The sequence below is a fragment of the Mobula birostris genome, chromosome 13 (assembly GCF_030028105.1).
Source record: "Mobula birostris isolate sMobBir1 chromosome 13, sMobBir1.hap1, whole genome shotgun sequence".
In the NCBI taxonomy this organism is placed as follows: Eukaryota; Metazoa; Chordata; class Chondrichthyes; order Myliobatiformes; family Myliobatidae; genus Mobula; species Mobula birostris.
In genome coordinates, this window is record NC_092382.1 from 72,939,712 (window position 1) to 72,957,577 (window position 17,866).

Sequence of the window (17,866 nt, forward strand, 5' to 3'; positions counted from 1 at the left end):
ATTGATTCAGACAGTGGTTCTGAGGGAATTCCTTTCACCCGGTATTTCAGGAAACATTAAACCCTTCAGTAAATCACTGACCAATTCACATGACTGTCAATGTCCCTCACTGCCCAGCTCCGAATGTTAGTAATTTAGCCTGTCAGTGTGACTCTGTAAACTTTCTATATTCTGTCTCAGTCCCCGACGTTTGGAAAAAAAGTCCTGACGAGATGGTAGAAAGCTGCAGCGTTGGAGGGCTGGAAAAAGTCCCACAGGGAGGAAGAGTTGTGGATGAGAACGTGTCCATGGGAGATGGTGGAAGAAAAGCCCGCCAGGGCAAAAGGGATAGGCAGAGTAATCCCACAGGAGGAAGGGAGATGGGGAATAGAGATACCACGGGAAGAAAGGAGAATAGAGAAGAAAGATGCCACAGAAGGAAGGGAGATGGGAAAGAGATATCCCCACAGGACGAGGGGGGTGGAGAAGAGGGATTCCATGGGAGGACGGGAAATGGAGAAAAGAAATCCCACAGGAGGAAGGGGGATGTGGAAGACAGATGCCACAGGAGGAAGGGGGATGGAGTGGATAATTACCACAGGAGGAAGGAGAATGGAGAAGAGAGATCCCACAGGAGGAAAAATGTATGCAGAGGATAGATCCCAGAGGAGGAAGTGGGATAGGGAAGCTAGATCCCACAATGAAGGAAGATAGGTAAAGAGCCATCCCACAAGATGAAGAGGATATGGCAAAGACAGATCCCATAGGAGGAAAGGGAATGGGGAAGAGAGATCCCATAGGAGGAAAGAGGGATGAAAAAGAGAGATCCCATAGGAGGAAGGCAGATGGGGAAGCAAGATTCCACAACAGGATGTGATGCAGACGTAGATCGCACGGGGAGGGTTGGTCAGAATTGAACCCCACAATTGGAAGAGGTGATGCCCACATGAGTGTTGGGTATCTGGCAGTGAACAAAGTCACACTGTTGGAGTGATCGTGATAGTCACACGCGGGGAGAGGGGTTGGGAAGGATAATCTCGGGTATTTCTCTCCCTCTCACTGGGACATTCCTCTGATTCTCTCTTGTACTTCATCGGGAAGAGGGTGCGCAGATCCGTCACACCTGCTGCAGTCAGTGTTGGTGTCGATGTCAGTAACAGTGAGAAGGAACATTGTCAATTGACGTGTCACATGCAGCGAGAAACACGGCCATTCATGTGATTTACTACCATTAAACCAACGACCATTGTTCGCTCATCTGAAGTCTCCAACATCTCTATACACGAAACCATAGGGCACTCCCGTTCTTGATTTACTGACCGATCGCCTATTAATTTGTCACAAAAACTCATAATCTGCTTTACCTTTACATTAAAACAAAATAATGAAATACTTTCACAGATCAGACTGAGAAATAAGTGAAGTTACCCCAACTCCTGGCATTTGTGCAGCCCAGGTACCAGCCGCTGGATTCCTTCACACTGAATGTGGCAGCCAACTAGGTCGATATGTTTTATTGTATCACAGAGTCCGATGACATGAGACAGGACCGCACAGTCAATCGGGGTCAGTGTCATTCTACTGAATGAAAGTGTTTCCACAGATTCCAGTGCGGCCTGAGCCAGCCCACAATTCTGAGACTCAAACAGGTAGTGCAGTGTGTTCAGGAGGCTCCTTTTACCAGCTTCACTCCTCGTGTTTCCACTCTGGCGTTTAACCTCCTCCCTCACCCAGTCAATCACCCGGCAGGTTGTTTGACGGGGAAATGGTCCCAGAAACTCCTCCAGGCCCCGAGCTGTCATTGGAGAGGAGAGGCCAGCAACAAAACGGAGACACACCTCAAATCGGCCATCTGTTGTGTTGTGGGCTTCAGTGAGGAATTTCAGGATATCCCCGGGATGCGGATTCAGGAACTGTGCGAGTGCCGCTACAAACTCCTGGATGGTGAGGTGTGGGAATGTGTACACCACACATCGGGGAGAATCCTCTCTCTCCAAAAGCTCCATTAAGAACCCAGACAAGAACTGGGAAGGCTTCAGATTGTAGTTGATTAAATCTCCATTTGTAAATACAATCTTCTTGTCAAACACACCTCTGAAGGCCATCTGACCAACCCTGAGTAACACGTCACGGGGGTTCTCAATCTCACGGCCGTGGTTTTTCAGGATGTTGTAAATATAGTAGGAATAGAGTTGGGTTATGGTCTTGGGAACTCGCTGTGGGTCCCTGTCTCTTTTTGCGAAGAAGGGTCCCAGTGCCAGAGCGAGGATCCAGCAGTAGGAGGGGTTGTAGCTCATGGTGTACAGGATCTCGTTCTCCTCCACGTGTTTGAAAACAGCTTCTGCTACCGTCTTATCTGCAAAATGCCTCATGAAATATCCCTTCCGTTCTTCATCGACAAATCCCAGGATTTCAGCCCAGACATTGATTTCTGCCTTTTCTAATAAATGTAACACAGTGGGTCGGGTGGTCACCAGTACTGAACACCCTGGCAGCAGCTTGTGCTGGATTAAACTGTACACAATATCCGACACTTCACACCACCACTCGGGATCTGGGCACTTGTGCTGAGGTTCTGTATCTCTCCGACTGTCAGCAAAATCAATTTTATGTTTGAATTCATCCAAGCCATCGAATATAAACAGCAATCCCTCTGGGTTTTTCCAAACCTCTCTCAGGAAATTCCCAAAGTAAGGATACTGATCCAAAATCAGTTCCCTCAGGTTTATTCTGCAGTTAATGGAGTTTAAATCCCTGAATTTGAAACTGAAGACAAACTGGAATTGTTGGTATATTTTCCCCATGGCCCAGTCATAAACAATCTTTTGCACCATTGTTGTTTTCCCTATCCCCGGGACTCCAGCCAATGCTGCCGAACTCCCAGATTTGCATTTACTTTGGGAAAAGCTGCTCTGGAACAACTGATCAGTCCGGAGTTTTTCCAGCTCTCTGAGGAGATGTTGTTTTCTCCACTCCTCGTGGTCTCTGCCTCTCGCCAGCAGCTCGTGTTCCACCAGTCTCCGATCACGAATAGTAGAAATGACCGTGATCTCAGCGTATCGATCAACCAGCTGGAAAACATTCACCTTCTCCGTCATCAGGATCGTGTTCACGCTCAGTGTTTCGGTTTGTGCCCGCAGAGTCTCCTTGTGTTTCTGTTGAACATCTTCCATGGGAACAGAGAAAGAGTCAAAATGTTAGACGCCTCAACTCAGAATTTAGTAAACAACAAATAGTGCAGCACAAAGCTCTTGTATCAATTTAATTTATCAGAATATGTTCATACACTAAAGTAAATTTGGTTGTAGTGAATCAGAATTGTGACGAAAAACCAAGTTATCAGAAGATTGATGCTGATGAGAGAGATAAGGGGAACAATGGAGAAACATTCAAAATGCTAATAAGAGAGAAGAGCGAGATTAACGAGAAAGAAAGACATTTCAGATATTGACAGATCGATTGCTTTGAACCTGAACTGTTTGAAGTTTAATGGACAGGCGATACCCCAGCAGGGGGATAAAAAGAACAGGTTCGCTAAGGCACGACACACACCACGAGATCACGAGATAACGAGACCCTGGAAGAGCGGTGTGCCCCCACAAGTTGGTTAAAGTTGGAGGTCTGGTTCGAGGGAACCGACCATAGACTGACAGGGTGAAAAGGAACGATCGGCGGGAACCTGGTGTGTGTGCCCGCCCTTGCCTGGGTGCCGGGTTCACCGCGGAAGAACGGTCATATCCAGAACGGAGGGATCACAGTCGGTGACCACAGAAGACATAAAAGGGTTCGCCCGAAAGCTAACTGCGAAGAACATCAAAGGTCTGTTTGAATCAAAATTTGCATTCTCTCTCTCTCTCCAACAGCACAACAGCGATTACTGCAAACTGTACTAAGCTGAACTGAACTCTGCGTCACTTGAGACTGATCATTTTACCCCTAGACTGCGATAGAACTTAGCTGATTCCTGTTACCCTAGTTCTGTGTACACGTGTGTATTATCATTGCTAACCTGTTTCATTTACATCCTTACGATTAGAGTACTGTGTTACTTATTTCTTTAATAAAACTTTATTAATTTCTGTTAAACCAGACTCCAACTAAGTGGTCCATTTCTGCTGGTTTGGCAACCCAGTTACGGGGTACGTAACAGAATAAAACAAAAGAAACCTACTGCATGTCGATCAGCAACGTTGTAGGGGTGGTGGGGGTCAGCTGTCAAGGTCTCGCAAAGCTGACTCAGACAATCAGCGTTTCTAATCAAACATAAATAATTTATTCACCCTACTATACCACGGATGCTGGACAACTCACCGAGATCATCCAGAAGAATGTCCGGGCCTGCAGTTCTGCAGTCTCATGTCCACTAAACAGTATCCACGGGAAATACTCAGCAGGACAGGGAGAATAAAAACATAGAAACATAGAAAACCTAGAGAACAATACAGACTCTTCAGCCAACAATTCTGTGCCGAACATGTCACTACCTTAGAATTACCTAGGCTTTATCCATAGCCCTCTACTTTTCTCAGCTCCATGTCGCCATCCAGGAGTTTCTCAGAAGACCCTACTGTTTCCGCTTCCACTAACATCGCCGGCAGCCCATTCCACGCACTCACCACTCTCTGCGAAAGAAAACTTACCCCTGACATCTCCTCTGTACCTACTTCCAAGCACCTTAAAACTATGTGCTCTCGTGCTAGCCATTTCAGCCCTGGGGAAAAGCCTTTGACTATCCACTCGATCAATGCCTCTCATTATCTTGTACACCTCTATCAGGTCACTTCTCATCCTCCGTCGCTCCAAGAAAACAAGTCCGAGCACACTCATACTGTAAGACATTCTACCCAATCTAGGAAACATCTTTGTAAATCTCCTCTGCACCTTTTCTATGGTTTCCACGTCCTTCCTGTACTGAGGCGACCAGAATTGAGTACAGTACTCCAAGTGGGCTCTTACCACTGTCTTGTATAGCTGTAATATTACATCTTGGTTCTTAAACTCAATCCCACGACTGATGAAGGCCAATGCACCATATGCCTTTTTAACCACAGAGTCAACTTACATTGCAGCTTTGAGTGTCCTATGAACTCGGACCCCAAGATCCCTCTGATCCTCCACACTTCCAAGAATCTTACCATTAATGCTATATTCTGCCATCATATTTGCCCTAACAAAATAAACCATCTCACACTTATCTGGGTTAAACTCTATTTGCCACTTCTCAGCCCAGTTTTGCATCCCATCAATGTCTCGTTGTAATCTCTGACAGCCCTTCACACTATTCACTACACCCTCAAGCTTCGTGTCGTCAGCAGATTTACTAAACCATCCCTCCACTTCCTCATCCAGATCATTTATAAAAATCACAAACAGTAGGGATCCCACAACCGATCCCCAAGGCACACCACTGCTCTGGAGAAAGGGAGAGAGTGGATGCTACAGATGTATTATTCAAATTGAACTAAAATTTTGAAAAGCAGGATCATTTCCAATCCCGGTAGCATCTGGTAAAACTCTCTTCTCCGAGTTCTCCAGATCCTTCCTGTAATGGACCGACAGAATTGAACCAATTCTCCAAGTGCAAGTCCAAGTGCAGCCAAACCAAAGTTTTATACATCTGTAACCTAAAGCTTCGATAGACTTAGTGCTCCGTACAATGAAGTGAACTATGTGATCATATCTTCTTCATTTACCTGTGTTGTCACACCTAGCGAGCTACGGACATTGACAACAAACTTCCTCTGCACCTCAATGATGCTAGCGTCTGCCAGCTACTTTAAACATCCCCCATATCTTCACACTTTTCTGGATTAAACTCCATCTGCTATTTGCCCACCCGCCTCTGCAACTGATCTATACCCCACTCAACGGCTGTGAAGGCGGATGAAGGCTGCAACAAATCCGCCAGCTCCAATCGTCGTGGTTTCCATGCCATTGGAATCAGTTGGTTGATTTGTGAAGTATTGTGTGCTTCTTGGAGTGCAACATCAAGTATTCGTTAAACAAATACACGCACAGGCGTCTTCGCTCTGGGGGCCACTTCTTCAGAATGAAGACCATCATCCTCGACCTCGAGGGATAGTCACGACGATACCCCACTGGACTCTTTGAGACATTTCTTCCCTCTCCATTACTCATTGTCTCACCTCAGCTTCAGAAAGCATATATTTCATTTGCAGACTAAATTCACAACATTTCCCGTCACCGTCACGGGACGGTGACAAACTATGCTCTAATCCTCTTTGGAACATGCCGGTTCGAAATTCTGATCAGCTGATATATATCGACTCTCACCAGACGGAGATTTGCCCTGTAACAGTTGCTCCTCACCTGACTTCTACCATTTAATCTGCCTTCCCCAATTTAACATCCCCACCCTGTGTATCACCTAAGCTGCAGACCTCTCTTTATTCATAACCATCTCAGAACTTGAGTTGTGTTCATTGTTCCCGAAACCTCTCCCACTGAAACCCGAGCCCGTCCTGAGATAAGGGATAGCCGATGTCAATGTAGGACCTGGTCTGGATGAGGTGTGGGAAAGTTACTTGCAGTGAAAGTACACCTGAAGAATGTGAAACCTCACGGTATGTCAGGATCCTGACAGGAGTGTGCGGGACCTCAGAGTGTTCCAGAGCCTTGTAAAGTAGTTAAAGGGTTTCACATTGTGTGACGGCTCTTGCAGGAGTGTATGGCATCTCGCAGCGTGTAGGTAGACGGCAAGAGGCTTGTGGAGTCTCGCAGCGTGTCAGCCCCTGCCAGGGGCGTGTGGTGTCTAGCGGTGTGTCAGTACCCTGCCAGAGATGTGCAGGGTTTCACAGCGCATTAGGATCCTGCCAGGGGTGTGTGGTGTCTAGCGGTGTGTCAGTACCCTGCCAGAGACGTGCAGGGTTTCACAGCGCATTAGGATCCTGCCAAGGGCGTGTGGTGTCTAGCGGTGTGTCAGTACCCTGCCAGAGACGTGCAGGGTTTCACAGCGCATTAGGATCCTGCCAGGGGCGTGTGGTGTCTAGCGGTGTGTCAGTACCCTGCCAGAGACGTGCAGGATTTCACAGCGCATTAGGATCCTGCCAGGGGTCTGTGGTGTCTAGCGGTGTGTCAGTACCCTGCCAGAGATGTGCAGGGTTTCACAGCGCATTAGGATCCTGCCAGGGGTCTGTGGTGTCTAGCGGTGTGTCAGTACCCTGCCAGAGATGTGCAGGGTTTCACAGCGCATTAGGATCCTGCCAGGGGTGTGTGGTGTCTAGCGGTGTGTCAGTACCCTGCCAGAGATGTGCAGGGTTTCACAGCGCATTAGGATCCTGCCAGGGGTCTGTGGTGTCTAGCGGTGTGTCAGTACCCTGCCAGAGATGTGCAGGGTTTCACAGCGCATTAGGATCCTGCCAGGGGTGTGTGGTGTCTAGCGGTGTGTCAGTACCCTGCCAGAGATGTGCAGGGTTTCACAGCGCATTAGGATCCTGCCAGGGGTGTGTGGGGTTTCCAAATAACAGGTATACTCTACATAGACGTTTATTGTGTAACGGATCTTGAAAATGACATTTTAGTCTTCACCATGTATCCGGGGCCAGCAAATACCGTTTATATCATCTTCTTAGAGAGTTGAGAGTTCTGAGGAAAACACCGGTGATCTGGTGCTAAACGATGCAGGCATGTTTTCTCAGTAGCCATTCATTCAACGTATTCGAGTGAGACAGGGAACGTAGGAAAGCATGGATTGTATAAACAGTTACATTAGAGAATGGCAAACTAGTAGAGAAGTTGTTCTTTAAAGATCCAGGGGAGTATCTATTGCATGTTCAGAAGTGGTTACCTAGAGTGCCAGGATTTAGGTGTTTCAGAAAGAACAGGGAGGAAGACAAAAGGGGTGGGCGTGGCACTGCTGATCAGAGATAATGTCACGGTTGCAGGAAAGGAGGAAGTTATGGAGGGATTGCCTACTGAGTCTCTGTGGGTGGAAGTTATAAACAGGAAGAGGTCAATAACTCTACTGGGCGTTTTTTTATCGACCACCCAATAGTAACATGGACATCGAGCAGCAGATGGGGAGACAGATTCTGTAAAGATGCAAGAATAACCGGGTTGGCGTGGCGGGAGGTTTTAATTTCCAAAATATTGATTGCAATCACCCTAGAGCAAGGGCTTCAGATGAGGTGGAGTTTGCTAGGTGTATTCAGGAAGGTTTCCCGATATAATATGTAGATAAGCCTACAAGAGGAGAAGCTGTACTTGATCTGGTATTGGGAAATGAACCTGGTCAAGTGTCAGATCTCTCAGTGGAATAGCATTTTGGAGATAGTTATCACAATTCTGTCTCCTTTACCATAGCATTAGAGCGGCGTAGGAACAGACAAGTTAGGAGTGAGGAGAAATATGAAGTAATTGGGCAGGAACTTGGAATCATAAATTGGGAACAGATGTTCTCAGGGAAATGTATGGCAGAAATGTGGCAAACGTTCAGGGGATATTTGCGTGGCATTCTGCATAGGTGCGCAGGGTACAGGAACCGTGGTGTACAAAAGCTGTTGAAAATCTCGTCAAGAAGAAAAGAAAAGCTTACGAAAGGTTCAAAAATCTAGGCAATGCTAGAGACCTAGAAGATTATAAGGCTAGCAGGAAGGCGCTTAAGGATGAAATTAGGAGAGCCAGAAGGGACCATGAGAAGGCCTTGGCGGGAAAGATTAAGGAAACCACCCAAGGCATTCTACAAGTATGTGAACAGCAAGATGATAAGAGAGAATAGGACCAATCAAGTGTGACAGTGGAAAACTGAGTATGGAACCGGAAGAGATAGCAGAGGTTCCTAGTAAGTACTTTGCTTCAGTATTCACTACGGAAAAGGATCTTGGCGAGCATACAGACATGAAGAAAGAGGACGTGCTGGAGCTTTTGGAAAAGTCTCCGGGACCAGACGAGATGCACCCCAGGTTACTACGGGAGGCGACGGAGCAGATTTATGAGTCTCTGGCAACTATCAACGCATCATCAATCGGGACAGGAGAGGTTCCAGTGGGTTGCAGGTTTGTAGATGTTGTTCCCTTATTCAAGAAAGGGAGTAGAGATTGCACCGGAAATTATAGACCAGTGAATCTTACTTCAGGAATTGGTAGACCGATGGAAAAGACACTGAGAGGCAGGATTTATGAACATTCAGAGAGGCATAATATGATTAGGAATAGTGAGCATTGTTTTATCAAAGGCATGTCGTGCCTTACGAGCCTGATTGATTTTTTTTGAGGATGTGACTAAACACATTGATGAAGGTAGAGCAGTAGATGTACAGTATAATGGATTTTAGCAAGGCATTTGACATGGTACCCTATGCAAGGCTTATTGAGAAAGTACGAAGTCATACGATCCAAGGGGGCATTGCTTTGTGGATGTAGAACTGGCTTGCCCACAGAAGGCAAAGTGTGGTTGTAGGTGGTTCATATTCTGCATGGAGGTCGATGACTCAGGAATCTGTTCCGGGTCCCTTTCACTTCGTGATTTTTATCATTGACCTGGATGAGGAAGTGGAGTAATGGATTAATACATTTGCTGATGACACAAAGCTTGGGAGAGTTGTGGATAGTGTGGAGGGCTGTCAGAGGTTACAGCGGGACATCAATAGGATGCAAAATTGGGCGGAGAGATGGCAGATGGAGTTTAACCCAGATAAGCGTGAGGTGGTTTATATTGGTAGGTCAAATATGATGGCAAAATATAATATCAATGGTAAGCCTTTTGGCAGTGTGGAGGATCGGAGGGATCATGGGGTCCGAGTCCACAGTACATTCAAAGCTGCTGCGCAGGTTGACTCTGTAATTAAGAAGGTATACGGTGCATTGGCCTTCATCAGCCGTGGGACTGAGTTTAAGAATCGAGATGTAATGTTACGGCTACATAGGACTCTGGTCAGACCCCACCTGGAATACTGTGCTCGGTTCTGGTCACCTCAGTACAGGAAGAATATGGAAAATATAGAAAGGGTGCAGAGGGGATTTACAAGGATGTTGCCTGGATTAGGGAGCATGCATTTTGAGAAGAGGTTGAGTGAACTCGGCCTTTTCTCTCTGGAGGATGAGAAGTGACCTGACAGAGGTGTACAAAATAATGAGAGGCACTGATCGTGTGGATAGTCAGAGGCTTTTTCCCAGGGCTGAAATGGCTAGCATGAGAGGACATAGTTTTAAGGTGCTTGGAAGTAGGTAAAAAGGAGATGTCAGGGGTAAGTTTTTTACGCAGAGAGTGGTCAGTATTTGGAATGGTCTGCCGGTGGTGGGAATGGGTACGATAGCGTCTTTTAAGAGACTCCTGGATAGGTACATAGAGCTTCGAAAAATAGAGGGCTATGCGTAAACATAGGTAATTTCTGAAGTAACTGACATTACTCAATGTTAGGCGCAGCATTGAGGGCCGATGGGCCTGCATTGTGTTGTAGGTTTTCTACATATCTATATTTCTAAGTCAGTGTGAGAATTCTACAGCTGTATCTGTTCCCTTGGCAAGCAGCATGAAGAACATTGAAGAATAATTTTGCAGGCAATTTGTAGAGATATACTAAGTCAGTGGTGCAAGGAAACTGAGGGGTTTTGGTGGCAGAATATGGACCGAAACAATAATTACGGAAGTGACAGAGACTGAGAGGTCTTTCTAAAGTTCCTAATTAGCCTATCTCAGGTCCTGTAAGAACAATAACATATTTGGAATTTGTTCTTGGAAATGAGAGACGCTGAACCAGGACACTGGCAGGGATTCCTCATGTTTCTGATGAAGACTTTCGAATACTGAGATACAACATTGGCTACTGTAAGATTAATAACTGTTGCAATATCTGTCTTTCCTTCGCCCTCTCTTCTGTTAGATGTGCAGTTGGATGATACAACACTGTCTGTGAATATGAAGCTTTTCGGACTCTGAGCACTTGCACTGCCCAGGGCTCCATTTTCACAGGCACAATGTGCTTATGGATGAAGTGAGCTTCTCATCAGTCTGGAGCATGTAATTTATCTCAACATTTTTTTTATCGATTTCTTCAGTTCTTCTCAGTTTCCTCGCCGCATTAACACAACACTGGGTTTCTCTGACCTAATTGACAGCTCTTACCCGTCCACAGTTTCCATCACACACCACAGGCAGACATGAATTTCAGTTCTGTAGATTTTTCAACCCTCACTGCCCCCCCACCCTCCCCTCACCTCCACTGTCTCCTGATGGACTTCCCACTGTTTGCATTAAGAGAGTGCAGATATAAACAGACTGGGTTACAGTTGCTTTTTTGGGATTGGACAGGTTAGTTGGAATATGACCTGGTTTTCTGTTTAAAGGGAAGCTGTTGCTGGTATTCTGTGACTAGAACTTCAATCGGTGTCCAACTCGAAGAACTGATTATCTGCGGGGACTGACGGAGTTTAGAGAAATGAATTAGGATGAGGGATGTTCGGCAGTGGGGAAGGGGGAGAGAGGCAGGTAGGGTGAGGTTTCGACCTTTTGGGGTGTAGAGGTTTCCCAGATTTCCCCTCCACCGGATTGCTCCTTCGTATGCTCTGACCCCGGTGGAAGCAGCTGTAGTTCCAGGCACCAGAGAGGAGTCACCCCTTTCCTCAAGTCCCGACTCTCAGCCTCGTTCCTCATTATGTCCTCTGAAAACTCTTCCTCCAGGAAACGATGTTTCTATGTGCCTTAGTATGTACTGTGTCACAGTGACGACATTTACCTGGTCAAACCCCCGTGACTCATCAACATGACCGTTCTGCGCAAGTGTCAGCGGTTGGTGGAAACAGCATTTTCTTCACCTACCTTTCAGCTCACTGGGGATCTCCCGTAAACCTTGAGCGGGGTCTGATCGCTCGTACGGTGCACAACCTGTTTAATTTTAAACAGTTTGGTGAAATCAGATGTGTTGAATTATAAAGTGTGCATTGTTTGAATCCGAATTGACATTAATCTCTACTATTATCTCACCATATTCCTGTATTTCTTTAAGTATTTTGTCCAACTTTGGGACGCCATTCCGCATTTTCACAAACGATTCCCACATCACCCTCCGGGCGCGGGAGCCTCTCTCAATCACCAGGCTCAAGAGGAGTTTAGAACCATCCACCAACTCTCCCTTATCAGCGAGATCAGAGATTTTCTGTGAGGTGCAGAAATGAACATATTGGGGACTGCCAGATTCACAGAGAATGCGAAGTAAGCGATGTACCCTTTATTGGGATCACACGGCCGGATGCCGATCCTCTCTGGAGATGGGCTGTACATTCAGAGCAGAGAACAGAGAGGGGCATTCACCGTGAACCTGGCCCACCAGTCAATGAGATCCTGGCTGGTCTGTGACCACTTTGTTGCAATGATTCCAACCCATAAATAATTCCTCATCAGATTTGACAGTGTCAGTAAGAAATCATAAAATATGACTTATCATAAAGCAGATGAACAAAGAAGTCAAGAAGCTTTTTTTATAGCACGTGTTCAGTCTCAGAGAAGTTACAGAAAAGATGATGCGATTAATCTTCTCAGTCTGCCAGTATCCAACATGACGGCGACTGGCACCCACTGTATTTCCATTTTCTTTTCTGGTGGCGTTTCTTCAGTGATTACATCACAACATCACAACATGGTAGTGTACCACGAAAGACACAGTTTGCAGTTACAAATTATAACACAAGCACCTCCACCCAAAAGAGAACACTGTCGAGCTCCTGTGACACCCACAGGTGATGCCCAGGTTTTCACTGAAATCCTACGGTCACGCTCTGCGATCGTCCTAAACCGAAATACCGTATCATATTTCTATTTAATGTCCATTATGTTAAGCCTATACAACAGTTACCCGCTTCCCTCGCTGTGAAAATGAGCAATCACCCACCAGTCCGGGGGATATTTTCACCCCTTTTCTGTCATTGGTGCAGATTTATAATTTTGTGATTGTACAGGGCATGCAAAATTTGGGCACCCCTGGTCAAAATTTCTGTTACTGTGAATCGTTAAGTGAGTAGAAAATGAACTGATCTCCAAAAGACATGAAGTTAAAGATGAAACATTCTTTTCAACATTTTAAACAAGATTAGTGTATTATTTTTGTTTTGTACAATTTTAGAGTGAAAAAAAAGGAAAAGAGCACTATGTAAAAGTTTGGGCACCCCAAGAGATTTGAGCTCTCAGATAACTTTTACTAAGGTCTCAGACCTTAATTAGCTTGTTAGAGCTATGGATTGTTCACAATCATCGTTAGGAAAGACCAGGTGATGCAAATTTCAGAGCTTTATAAATACCCGGAATCCTCAAACCTTGTCCCAACAATCAGCAGCCATGGGCTCCTCTAAGCAGCTGCCTAGCGCTCTGAAAATTAAAATAAATGATGCCCACAAAGCAGGAGAAGACTATAAGAAGATAGCAAAGCGTTTTCAGGTAGCCGTTTCCTCAGTTCATGAGGTAATTAAGAAATGGCAGTTAACAGGAACGGTGGAGGTCAAGTTGAGGTCTGGAAGACGAAGAAAGCTTTCAAGAGAACTGATCGTAGGATTGCTAGAAAGACAAATCAAAACCCCGTTTGACTGGAAAAGACCTTGAGGAAAGTTTTGCAGACTCTGGAGTGGTGGTGTACTGTTCTACTGTGCAGCGACACCTGCACAAATATGACCTTCATGGAAGAGTCATCAGAAGAAAACCTTTTCTGCGTCCACAAAATTCAGCGTCAGAAGTTTGCAAAGGAACACTTAAACAAGCCTAGTGCATTTTGGAAACATGAAGTTGAAATAGAACTTTTTGGCCGCAATGAGCAAAGGTATGTTTGGAGAAAAAAGGGTGCAGAATTTCATGAAAAGTACACCTCTCCAACTGTTAAGCATGGGGGTGGATCGATCATGCTTTGGGCTTGTGTTGCAGCCAGTGGCACGGGGAACGTTTCACTGGTAGAGGGAAGAATGAATTTGATTAAATGCCAGCAAATTTCTGGAAGCAAACATCACACCGTCTGTCTTCTACAACAGGATAATGATCCTAAACACACCTCAAAAATACAAAATGGGCTACCTCAAGAGGTGCAAGCTGAAGGTTTTGCCATGGCCCTCTCAGTCCCCCGACCTAAATGTCATCGAAAATCTGTTGATAGACCTCAGAAGAGCAGTGCACGCAAGACGGACCAAGAATCTCAGAAAACTAGAAGCCTTTTGCAAGGACGAATGGGCGAAAATCCTCCAAACAAGAATTCAAAGACCCTTAGCTGGCTACAGAAAGCGTTTATATTATGTGATATTTGCCAAAAGGGGTATTACTGAGTACTGACCATACAGGGTGCCCAAACTTTTGCTTCGGGCCCTTTTCCTTTTTTGTCATTTTAAAACTGTAAAAGATGGAAATTTAAAAAAAAAACACTTAAAATATTAAAGAAATGTGTCATCTATAACTTTATGCCTTTTGGAAATCAGGTCATCTTTTACTCGCTTAACTATTCACAGTAACAGAAATTTTGACCAAGGGTGCCCAAACTTTTGCATGCCACTGTATATTCAGTATTTATTTCCCAGTTGTTCATTTATCTGCTTTAATATCCGATGAGTCAGATTTTGGACACCTATGATGTGTGAACATTCAAACCCATTCTCTCGCTCACTTACCCGATGTTCCTCTTCACTGAACTGATTCTCGAACGTTAACGCCAGGCTCATTCCGTGCACCACTCCTTCCATCGCCTGCTCCAGCCTGTCCCGGTAGAAGTCAATCAACTGCAGAAGCTTGAAATCGTTCCAGTTTGCCAGGAGCTCGGTGATTACTGAGCTCTGACCTGTGGTGCGAAGCGAAGGAAACTAAAGACATTATCGAACCTTTATTGCTCAACACCTTTCCATCTAGAACCTAAGGTCGGTGCACCATGTTACCAAACACAATCAGAAATAGACACACACAGGTGTTACCATTTTGAAGCACAAATCAGGGAAGGACTTACACAGCGAAAGACATGGCACTGAGAAATATAGAGCCAACTCCAAGGAATTTAATTAATTGATAGTGGCGTCACGTGGAGACAGGGTATTAAAGAGAGTCCTGGAACATTTAATTTTGTTAACCTAGCTACTGAGTAGAGAAATTGGAGCTGTATGAGTCGTTCGTGAGGTCTTGTTTGGAGTATTGCGTGCAGTTGCACCTTAGATCGACTTCAGTATATTTCAATTCTCATTAATCCCACCTGCATTTACCTACTTCTTGAGCTGAATGAATGGTTTGAGGTGGTTAACATTACACAGGTCTGTGAAAGTAGAAGTTAAAACGAAGATTAGGAACAGTATTTTGCTTAGCCTGACATCAGTGATGTGAACAATTCTCGGCCATTGTAGAAGCTGTATCAGGAGAAAATTCAAAAGGCCTAACGAATTCAACAACACTTTGTGAAACAGAAATCACACTGGCTGAACCCCTTGCAATACTTTTGAGGATGCAACTAGCAGAGTATATAAGGAGAGACCAGCGAATGTAGAATATTAGGATTTTCAGTAAAATCACGCATTACAGATTATCAGGCAAGCGTAAACCACGAGGGGTTGCGGATAAAGTAATGATACGGACACGAACGTGTTGGTCGAATTACATAGATTAGGCATAAAGTGATTGTTTTCCGAATGGCAATGAGTGAGGAGTGGTACCACCGGAATCAATGCCAGGACCCGAGATATTCAGAAAGGCTATTTCCACGAGGGAAATAAATGAAACATCTCCATGTTTCTGAATGACCTAAATCTGGATGGAAGGCGAGAATCGAAGAGACAGGCTGCGACAGATTTAAATTTGTCCAGGAAGTTGAGAAATACCTGGCAGATACAGTACGAATAACAAATATACGACTGGCCACTTTGGTGGAAATGACAGGATGGCTGCGTACCCGGGTGTTTTTCTGATGTTGACGCCTCTGAGTCTCGTCCCTCGCTGGCTCCATCAGCCATTGTGAAGACAGGTGTTAACAGATTCTAGTTCTCTGCAAGAAACAAAATCAAGAATAGGGTCCGGTATTAATTTAGGTATAAAGGAGAAAGCTGATATCTGTACAGAGCAACATACTGCCAAAAATATAGTCCTTCCCAATGAAATCATGATAAGGCTTGATCCTTCTGCACACACCCATAGAACTTCTGGAAGATACTTTATGGCCGGATGACTGGATGAGATGCCCGTGCTTTTCCAGGCAATCCCGTGACATGAGCAAGAGTGAGGTGTCACACTGGCTTGTCAAGTCAACAGAATGGCAATGCAGGTTGGAGGTCCTGAGCAGGAAACACATACAGCTTGTGCCCTCCGACCACTAGTGGCGCTATGGTGATCAATGGACATCTGGTACAGCAGCGAGTGCTCAAACACTTCTGCTGACCTTGGCACATCTATTCCTCACTTCGCCAAATTGTACACATTTCTCCATCACACCTGATTCTCAGAGTCTCCTTCCATTTTTTTTTAAATTACGAAGTATTGACGTCACTGGCAAGACTACATATCTTGTTTGAGGCAATGTGGAAAGCCAGTCCCGCGTACAGCATCACGATGTCTTGCCTTAAACCACTATATTTTCACTGGCAGGTCTTCAGCGCCTAAATTTCGTTCAGGATTTATTGGAGCATATCATCTGGTTACCACTGGATCGTTACATCCAATACAGCAAGTTTTACAAAAAATCTTCAAAATAATTTTAAATGCTGGAATTATTCAACAAGACAGACGGTGTAATACTTTTTTTCAGGTCGAGGGACCATAATCAGAATTGAGCCTGTCCACAGCTGTTCCCCAATCTACTGAACACTTCCAGTACACTCTGTTTGCGTTTCACATTTCCCTCACGGAAGATTTATTTTAATTATTTAATGGATAAGAATTTCATCAATTGCCTGTAAAATATATCCTGCAAAATTAAGCAAGACTATTGGAATACCATTCGATTTCCCTAATGCGACAATCTTCAATGTTTTATTAGATAGAGTACGTAACTGACAGCATGGAGCATAACCTCGATACGTCCCTTATCTTGTTTCATTGGGTCTGCACCCGAGATGACGCTCTGACTGCCGAGTGGCAGTCACCGGACCTTGATAAAATCACTGACCTGGGGATCGGGACGACACGCGGTCTGGGGATAGGGGCGCCGTGCGGACTCGTTGCGGTGGTGTTGGTGTTGTGTGAATAACTCTCCTTGCAGCTCGCAGACAATCAAGGGAGACCCTCATCACAAACAACCGAACAGAGAAATAATACATTTAAGGCCACGTGATTTCTTAGTGGGGTGGTAAAGGGGTGGGGGTGGGGGGGGTGGGGGGGCTGTGTTGGGGGGGGGGATTGAGTGACTGTATTTCATAGGAATACCTTCACCGAAAGTTAGAGAGCAGCACACACAAACTTCTGGAAGAATTGAGCAGATAAGGCAGCTTCTATGGACAGGAATATTACAGTCGACGTTTCAGATCCGGGGCTTTTCATCCGGACGTTGATTCTCTATTCATCTCCCGAGATGCTGCTTGACCTGCTGAGTTTTGTGTGTGTTGCTCTGGATTTCCAACATTCTCAAATTTCTTGTTTTGTGACTAAATATATATTTCTCAGTAACCTACCTTGTACTGGGTCTCCCGATTCGGATCTCTTTGAGTCCGTTATTGTTTTTGTGGGTAAACGTGCACTCCGGAGTAAATATTACTTCCACTTGATAATCAGAAACAAAAAGATGGGTTTGTCAGTCGATACGCTTCTCCACTCCCCCCCCCTCCCACCGCACCCCAAGCAGTTACTGTATTCGGTTTTGATCGGATTAGTGAGCTCAGATTAATTCACCGGGACGTCAGCAGTACACCGGACATTCAAAAGTGTCATGGAAGTGAGGTTCCTGCAGCGAAAATTACGACTGAGACGGTACTCAGGAGGCTTAATGGTCTGAGGG

At 45.3% G+C, this 17,866-nt stretch overlaps 2 protein-coding genes across 2 annotated transcripts in view; one reads left to right on the plus strand and one right to left on the minus strand.

Annotated features, from left to right (window-relative positions):
• The window catches only part of LOC140206978 (uncharacterized), a 61,957-nt gene that overhangs the window by 16,559 nt on the left and 27,532 nt on the right, over positions 1-17,866 (plus strand). The gene's annotated exons all lie outside the window — the stretch shown is intronic.
• LOC140207995 (NACHT, LRR and PYD domains-containing protein 3-like) overlaps positions 1-17,866 on the minus strand; it is a 118,617-nt gene that overhangs the window by 1,080 nt on the left and 99,671 nt on the right. Inside the window, exons 4-7 of the mRNA XM_072276527.1 lie at positions 14,574-14,735; positions 11,920-12,091; positions 11,755-11,820; positions 1,408-3,145 (exon numbers count right to left, since the gene is read on the minus strand). Coding sequence (XP_072132628.1) covers positions 1,408-3,145; positions 11,755-11,820; positions 11,920-12,091; positions 14,574-14,735 — 2,138 coding nt within the window. The remainder of the gene's footprint in view (positions 1-1,407; positions 3,146-11,754; positions 11,821-11,919; positions 12,092-14,573; positions 14,736-17,866) is intronic.